The 9,157-nt window shown below is 39.9% G+C and overlaps 1 protein-coding gene across 1 annotated transcript in view; it reads left to right on the top strand.

Moving 5' to 3' along the window:
• The first annotated feature begins 1,476 nt into the window (after positions 1 to 1,476).
• LOC122790508 (Fc receptor-like protein 5) overlaps positions 1,477 to 9,157 on the top strand; it is a 519,064-nt gene continuing 511,383 nt past the window's right edge. The window contains exons 1-2 of the mRNA XM_044058058.1: positions 1,477 to 1,489; positions 2,469 to 2,525. Coding sequence (XP_043913993.1) covers positions 1,477 to 1,489; positions 2,469 to 2,525 — 70 coding nt within the window. The remainder of the gene's footprint in view (positions 1,490 to 2,468; positions 2,526 to 9,157) is intronic.

Below are 9,157 nucleotides of genomic sequence, written 5' to 3'. Positions count from 1 at the left end.
TGTCACGTTGCTTATCATCACGCAAACCATTTTAGCAGAGATGAGCATCATGCAAACTCACACAACCATGTTTCAGTAGAGCTTAGCAATGCACAAACAAGAATAACTGTTGACCATGTTTAAGTGGTGCTTAGCATCTCACAGCTTTTCTAAATGTAACAATTTGTTTTTTGTATTAAACCGCCCTTTAGGTCACCTCAGACATTTTCACAGCAATAAATATAAAAAGGTATGACTGCTCAGGACTCAAACACAGGAACTACTACATGGTAGGCTGTGACTCTAGCTATTTAGTCACTTGGATAGTGAGAGAACCAGTATACCTTCACGTATAGTACTAAGATGCCTGTTAGCATTGCTAAGCACCACACAGCCCTGGTGGTCATTGTGGCATTCCGGGCAAATCCACAGACTGTAGGTACTCTTTTTTACTAGGAATTGATATCTATGTTCACTTACATGGTTTTGGCTGGCAACATTGTTGCCAGCAATGAAACCTAGCATAGGAGTGCTGTGCCTCATTAATATGCATTGTGATGTCGCATGCAGTGCACCTTTGAGCTAACATGTAAACTCCTTGTGGGCTCTGTGCAAAGCCTACATGGAGTTTATTGAATCCTGGGGTCAGTTTATTCAATAAATATTTGTTACTACAACCTTTATATAGTTTATAATTCTGATTTGTCAATAAACAACTGAATCCTAACTGTAGCAGTGCTTCAAAAGATTAAATAAATTTGGCTACATCACCTATTGAAAACATTAAAATGATTTCTAATGCATCCTTAGAAAAATGTTGGAATTTTCATAGAAGCTTTATTTATCATTCACACAGAAGATTAAGCTTATGAGGTGTTTTGGGCTTTTTCTTGCAATCTAGAGTCTGTAGGTTTTCATGTGCCTGATTTATTATCCTGCATATGTCACTTTACCTGACAGATCATGCCTAAAATGTCCATATGGATAAATGGTCTACCTTGGTAAGTAAGTAAATAAAAGTTTGATTGCATTATTAACAGGATTAGGATAACAGCCTCCAGATATTCAAATTTATTTAAATGTCATGTGAGAAGATGGTTTTCATGGATCAATAATCCAATGAAAAATAGTATTCATCTTTTTTATAATTTTGTTTTGACTTTAGATTACTCTAAATTGAATGTTTCCAACTACTGGTCCACTTTTCTTCATGGGGAATAAATGTAATCCTGACTGTTTTTTTATCTGGTATATTGCGTATAAATATCCTCCATCATCTGACTTATTCATCAACAATTTCTGTCATCATACAGTGTGTGTCCTTGACTTCCCAGAGATTGGCTGCAATATATAAATTGTTTTGTTTTGAATGCATTTTATGGGAAGAACTCACTTGTTGAGTTGCTTAATGAATTTTCTGTTCATTAACCTGTATTCAGTCAGTTTAGAATGTTTCTTGTAATGATTTGCTGATTCATAGAGCTATCTATAGCAAAAATGACAGTAACTGGTAAAAGTGCCTCTTGGGAAAACCATTCTAATATCATACATCTGACAATATGCATCTACTATATTTGATCTCAGAATGGATTATGTTATTTGTTACTAAACATTGGTTTAAAAAAGAACCGATTTCAGTAAAACAATGGTGCAATTTTGTCAAGAAGTCTCTGCCATCATGGAAATATTCACAAACATTTTTGTGAGATTTAGTAAGATTTCTTAATGTATGGAAGTTACATAATTTAATATGCTACAGTGAAAATGTCAGGCTTGGTTAATGCTTTACTTTAATTATTATAGGTGTGTCTTGCTTAATGTTGTTTTATTTATACATTTGTTAACCAGGTAAGACCACTGGACCTAAATGCCACTTTTTAGGGGTAAACCAGGGGCATTATCTGGCTACCGGAGGTGGAAAAAATCAAACCCTTTACCCCTGATTACATGAAGCTGTTCAGGGAGGGGTCAGAAGCTTAATCTTTCATGGTAATTGTCAGGTTATTTTGTGGGTTTGCTCTACTACAGGGTCTGAATTAGTGGGGTTTATTAACATCTCGAGTATTTGTGTGTGCTTTACTGCTGATCTTTGCCTAGCAGGGAACAGTGAGTGAAAAGAAATATCTTTACGATTAAATATCAGTAAAACATTGTATTCCGGACAAAGTTTATGGTTCAGTTTTGAAGTCTTGGCTTGAATTTTATTGCTTAAAATCTCACAAATTTTCAGGTTCAAGTTCAAGCCTAGGATTTTAATGTTCAATGTATTGTGTTAATTCATTTAATATATAGTATGGTGGACTCATACATTGTAATGATTGCTAGATGTGTATATTCATATGATGTATATTTTAGAACATTAAAAACTACAATTGTTAAAATATTATTGGTTTGAACATCACAGTAAAACTGCAGTGATTTTAAGGTTGTTTTATTACTTATTTATAGAGAATATTAAACCCTTTATACGTTTCATTTCTTTTTTTCAGACACACCTGAGAAGCCCACTCTCACTGTTATGCCTGTCAATCCCATAGACCAAAAAGGTAAGTTGGTGACATTGCAATGCTTCACAACATCTTATGAAGGTCAGAAATACACATTCTGTGAAGATCTGTCCATAATATTAGAAAAAAAACAAGTTCATCTTCACATGAGCTACACGTTACTGCTAGCAGGAGTAGTAACACCGACTCTGCCTCATCATCACATGAGCTACATGTTACTGCTAGCAGGAGTAACACTGACTCTTCTTCATCTTCATATGAGCTACTTGTTACTGCTAGCAGGAGTAGTAACACTGACTCTCCCTCATCCTCACATGAGCTACCTGTTACTGCTAGCAGGAGTAATAACACTGACTCTCCCTCATCTTCATATGAACTACCTGTTACTGCTAGCAGGAGTAACACTGATTCTCCCTCAACTTCATATGAGCTACCTGTTACTGCTAGCAGGAGTAGTAACACTGACTCTCCCTCATCCTCACATGAGCTACCTGTTACTGCTAGCAGGAGTAACACTGACTCTCCCTCATACTCACATGAGCTACTGTTACTGCTAGCAGGAGTAACACTGATTCTCCCTCAACTTCATATGAGCTACTTGTTACTGCTAGCAGGAGTAACACTGATTCTCCCTCAACTTCATATGAGCTACCTGTTACTGCTAGCAGGAGTAGTAACACTGACTCTCCCTCATCCTCACATGAGCTACCTGTTACTGCTAGCAGGAGTAACACTGACTCTCCCTCATACTCACATGAGCTACTGTTACTGCTAGCAGGAGTAGTAACACTGACTCTCCCTCATCCTCACATGAGCTACCTGTTACTGCTAGCAGGAGTAACACTGACTCTCCCTCATCCTCACATGAGCTACCTGTTACTGCTAGCAGGAGTAACACTGACTCTCGCTCATCTTCATATGAACTACCTGTTACTGCTAGCAGGAGTAACACTGACTCTCCCTCATCTTCATATAAACTACCTGTTACTGCTAGCAGGAGTAGTAACACTGACTCTCCCTCATCCTCACATGAGCTACCTGTTACTGCTAGCAGGAGTAACACTGACTCTCCCTCATCTTCATATGAGCTACTGTTACTGCTAGCAGGAGTAACACCGACTCTCCCTCATCTTCATATGAGCTACCTGTTACTGCTAGCAGGAGTAGTAACACTGACTCTCCCTCATCCTCACATGAGCTACCTGTTACTGCTAGCAGGAGTAACACCGACTCTCCCTCATCTTCATATAAACTACCTGTTACTGCTAGCAGGAGTAGTAACACTGACTCTCCCTCATACTCCTGCACTGTTTGGAAACCTTCACATCAGGAAATAGTATCTCCTCAAATTGAAGCTGTTTCATTTAAAGTAACTGGTAAATGAACTTTGTTATGAGGGTTATAACTGTCTTTTTTTCTTAATAATAAATTTCAGAAGAACGTGAGAGACTTTATATAGCAACCAGTGACTGTGGAACAAAGTTGAAGAACCCCTTGCTTGTTTTAGGCAATTCAAGTTGCAGAAATAAAGTTTGCTGCATGCCTAAGATCAAATATATATATATTAGGTATATTTCCTTCCATAGCACAAGATAATAATAACTAATTTAATAAAATGCAGTTTCCTATTGCATAAAAGGAATGTAATTGCTGCTTAACCATGATTTCATATAAGATTATTATGACTGCAGCATTGGTGTAGAAAGCTTGTATGGAGGCATTTGGGGGCCTGATCTATTTACTAGTGGAACATTCAATGTTCTGTTGCATAAGTTGTTACTTGAAATGGGTTTCTAGATGCTTCAAGAGCGTTACATTTACATTTACCTGAGTATGTATTTGAAAACAGCATTTTATGCAGCAAATTTAAAATGCTGAGCACTACACATAAAAATTATGTTACTATCACACAGAAGGCTTTTGATTTAATCATGTATGTTTATGCAAGGTATGCAATGATTGGTAAAGTGGAGAACAGCAGTTTATTATATCTCCCAAAGTCAAAGACAGGAAAAGTCAACTTTTACACACATAAGACATGAATAAATATAAAGTGTCACTTTAGAAATAGGCTGGGCATATTTATGTCTATATCTATATCTATATCTATCTGTCTTATATATATATATATATATATATATATATATATATATATATATATATATATATTTACATATATAAATACAATGACATTGTCTGTCTCTGAGATAAGTTGAGAATTTTGAACTGAATCGATGCCTAATTGCTTACACGGGCATGGTAAGTGTCTTGCCCTGTTGCTGCTTCTTATGCCTGTTAAAAGTTTGAAATACAGTACTTACATAACTCTGTAGATCTTACACAGAGAGGTATGGCCAACATTGCAAGGTTAACTGGAATTCAGAGTTTTTTTATTTGCAAACTACTGGCTACATCCCAAAACAATGATTCCAACTTCAGTGTAAGAGCTAAACTATGCAGAGTAGGTGTGACATCCCCTCGCTGGGCCAGTAATCAAGGAGCCCAAATCCTCACCACAGGCACCGGAAAGTAACATTCACTTGGAATACAAATCGATACACTCAATATTTCCAGATGCATACCTCTCTGCATCAGGCACAATTTCCCTTAAGAGCACACAGGGCATGCACTAAGCCTGGGGTCTTGGTGTCTCTACCTGTCTCCCTCCAGGTCCCCAATAAGGATCCCCACTGGCACTGTAAAACCAGCACTTTGTGTCCCTGCCCCAAGTAGCTGACATGAGCATACTCTTTGAGATTTAATTTCCACATACACCCACACAGACGCATGCATACACACACACATACACACACACACACACACACACACACACACACACACACACACACACACACACACACACACACACACACACCTGGGAAAGGCTGGCAGAGATTACCAACTCTACCAATGTTGCCCAGGCTATAATGTAGTTTCACTGTCACCAATCAGTTACTATACGGCTCTTTAAAGGGCATCCAATTATACTTACTGATGTTAAATATATTTAATAATAAATAGTACAAGGACATGAAAATACTAAATATCTATTTACAGCAAACACCAGAATTTCAGCCACAGGGAATATTAAAAATAACACCAATGGAAAGTTTCACACAGTTAAAGAAAAACAGTATTTAGCTAGTCTCACAATCTATTCCTGATTTGATAAAAGAATTAATGTTCCTACTTATTAAATGCAGCAAGGCAAGATGGGTGAGTGGTCCTTAAGTCAGATCCAAGACAGAATACAGAATGCTCCTGAAACTTCAGTCTCCTTTAATATTAAAACATTATTTCTGTACAGAATGACATCACATACATGTGGTCATATGACTTTGTTTCCCGCACTATCTTCCATCATTAGAAGCTACCAGGGTTTAGCACCTATGTGCTACAATACACACAGACAGAGCTTTGCTCATATATGGTGCAGCTGCTGGAAGTCATCAAACCATAAAACCATGCCACTCTTCCTACAGGAGCTACAACTTATACTCTAGCACAGACACTGCACCTCTGGCACCATTCAAACTGTAGGATAACATCTTTATGGCTTACCCCATAAAGTAATTTAATTTTAAGAATATTTTGCAAAGTCAGGTGGATTAAGATTAACCTCTTCACTTCCAGTATATCCTGTTACAATTTATACATTTAAACAATTAAAATAATACATGTACATCTATTTTCCTTCCAGCAAGGTGCACTGTTGAATCATTTTAGCACAAGCAAACAACACAAATACATTTTCAGTGCAAGCATCTATACAAATCAATTTGCTATACAAATGACAAATAATTGTTTACAAAACATCAGCTAGCTGTGCCAGAATATGTTACAAATCCACTTCCCTATTTCTTCTGGCATGGCTGACAGTACCTCCTATTGCCACACGTCTCCCCTCTTTGAAGACTGAAGCTAGTTTTTTAAGTGCCTCTTGAGAAACATTGCTTGAGGGGAATAAGCCTATCTGGGAATACATTATCCCATACTCTGTCTTGAGATTCCATCTGCACTGACATTGCTAACTCCAGTACAGTGTTGCACAGTCATATCATATGCCTGCAACCATAGGCTCCATCATAGTAACTTGGGATGTTGCTGGCTGGCTCCCTCTAGCCATAGATCCCCTTCAGACTCCTCCTGCCTCCAACTACAAATACTTTGCATGAGGCCTTCTCTATCATGGTAACATTTTATCATGCTAACATGGTACAATTTCTGCCCCTGCTTCCTGCCTAGCAGTTCTACCATCACTGACCTTCCTTAACACTTTGAAGGGTCCCTCCCAAGCTGCCTGCAGCTTGTTGTGTATGACAGGAATGAGAATCATAACCTGCTGCCCCACAGCATACTCTCTGGTTTGAGCATTCCTGTCCTGCCAGACCTTTTTCTGCTGTTGGTCTCCTGACAGGTTCTCCTGAGCCAAGCCCATGAGCTCCCTGAGCCATGTCCTGAGGTTTAGGACATATGCCACAACAGACTCTTTGTGGAATTCGCACTCACCCTCCCAGTCATCATGAATCAAATCTAAAGGTCTCCTCATCCTATGCCCATACAGCAACTTGAAGGATGAAAAACATGTGCATTCCTGGTATACCTCTCTGTTAGCAAACAACAGATGGGGCAAATAGTTGTCCCACTCTCTCTTAAACTGGTCTGCAAATGCCCATCACATGGTCTTTAGTGTAGAGTTTAACCTCTCCACAAGACAGTTAGTATGGGGATGGCAGGAAGTGGTCTTAGTATGGGGATGGCAGGGAGTGGTCTTTAGGTGCTTCAGCCCACAGTGCTTTAACAGACAAGCCAGCAGGTCTGACATGAAATTGGCACCTCTGTCAGTCAGTATTTCTCTCAGGAAACCTACCCTGTTGAAAATCTCTAACATAGCATTTGCCATATTTTCTGCCTCAATGGAGCCACTGCCTCAGGGTATCTAGTAGCATAATCTACTACCACAAAGATATACTTCTTCCCTGAAGAGCTTGCATTACTCACAAGCCCCATAATATCCATAGCTACCCTCTGAAATGGCTCCTCAATCACAGGCAAAGGTATCAAAGGAGCTTTGACCTTGTCTCCTGCCTTGCCTACTTTTTGGTACAGCTCACTGATCCTAAAGTACCCTGTTACATCCCTTCCAATCCCAGGCCAATAAAAGTTCTGCATAATACGTCTCTTAATACCCTTTATGCCCATATGACCTGCAAAAGTAATGTCATGGGCTATGGCTAGAAGTGCCAGAAGGTAGGCTGTAGGCACAACCAACTGCTGTATTACCTCACCTTCTAGTCCTCCTTCAAGGTTCATGCTCTATACAGTAACATTTTTGTTCCAGTATACAGATTCTCCTTTTCCTTGAGAATCAGGTGCCTCCCTAGCAATCTCCCTCAAGTCGCTTAGTGTAGAGTCTGAGATCTGAGCCTTTCTCAGCTCTACTTTTGTGACTCTTCCCAGCTCCCCTTCCACAAGAAGGCTGGTGTCTTCTGACAGTGGTGCTTCACTATCAGCCTGGGTACTACCACTCACCTCTGCCCTTGCAGTTTCCCTGTCCAGGGGAACATCAGTATCTGCCAGCAGCTGTGGCTCACTTTCAGGCTGACTGCTACAGGGTAGCTCCCTGCCTGAAATAGGCACCTAACCATCCCTGGCTTCAGGAATGAGGTCTCTCTGGGTCTCCCCTTGACTACCAGACCCACATGCCTGTCTACAAGCCTGACTGCATGTAACTGCATGCACACAAGGCACTGCATTATTAAAACCATTCTCTATCAAGTCATCTGCAGGGATATCCTCAAACACACCTACTTCCTTGCTTCCTTTTCCCCTCCCAGTCAAGGTGAGCCCTGGCCAAAGGCATTTGGAATGGGGTCCCTACCAAAATTCTGACTGGAGTGGCCACCCAAGCAGGTACTGTTCCTCTTTAACCACTGCAGGCTTCACAATAGTTATGTCAGAGGCTGTGACTCTCTTAGCAGTGGTCTGTTTTCCATTCACTAAGATAGGATATAATCTCTTGTGATAGTTTGGTACCCCTTGTTGTCTCCAGACAACTTACTACTGGCATACTGTTATTCCCACTTTCTGGCTCCCCCATCATTTGTTCCACATCTTGCCTCAGTGGATATCTCTGTTCTACATTGCCCCACTTGTTACATATAAAACATTTAACCCTTGATCCTGGCCGTGTACCTGAACTAGTGGCTTCCCCTGTTACTGGCAAGCTCTGTTGGGGTGGTTTAGGCTGCCCATCATGGATTCCCTTATATCCATGTGCAGAACTGGGTATTCCTTTCCTGTGCAGTGATGCTCTGCTTGCTAAGTAGAGATCCCTTTTTCCCCAGCCCATTTTCAGAGCTACACTCTCGGTCTGCCAACCAGATTCTCATGTCCTCAGGCAAAGTGCTAAGGGCTTGTTCTCTCACTAAAAGTTCTGTCAGCCCTTCAAAAGTGGTGACCTAACACCCACTCACCCACCTATTAGAATAACTGCTTAACTCAGCAATATAGTCACACACACTTTCATCTGCCTTGTGTCTATGCTCATGAAACTTTTATTCTGTAAGCTTCATGAGTCAACTTAAAACATTCTAGTGAACACCATTTAACTTTTCAATAGCTCAAACAATCAAAATCAGACAATTTAGAAACAGCAGTTACAGCTTTAC

Source organism: Protopterus annectens, chromosome 16.part0 (genome assembly GCF_019279795.1).
Source record: "Protopterus annectens isolate FY-2018-M chromosome 16.part0, PAN1.0, whole genome shotgun sequence".
In the NCBI taxonomy this organism is placed as follows: Eukaryota; Metazoa; Chordata; order Ceratodontiformes; family Protopteridae; genus Protopterus; species Protopterus annectens.
Note: the sequence above shows the minus strand (reverse complement) of the source record. Positions and strands in the feature narration are given on the sequence as shown.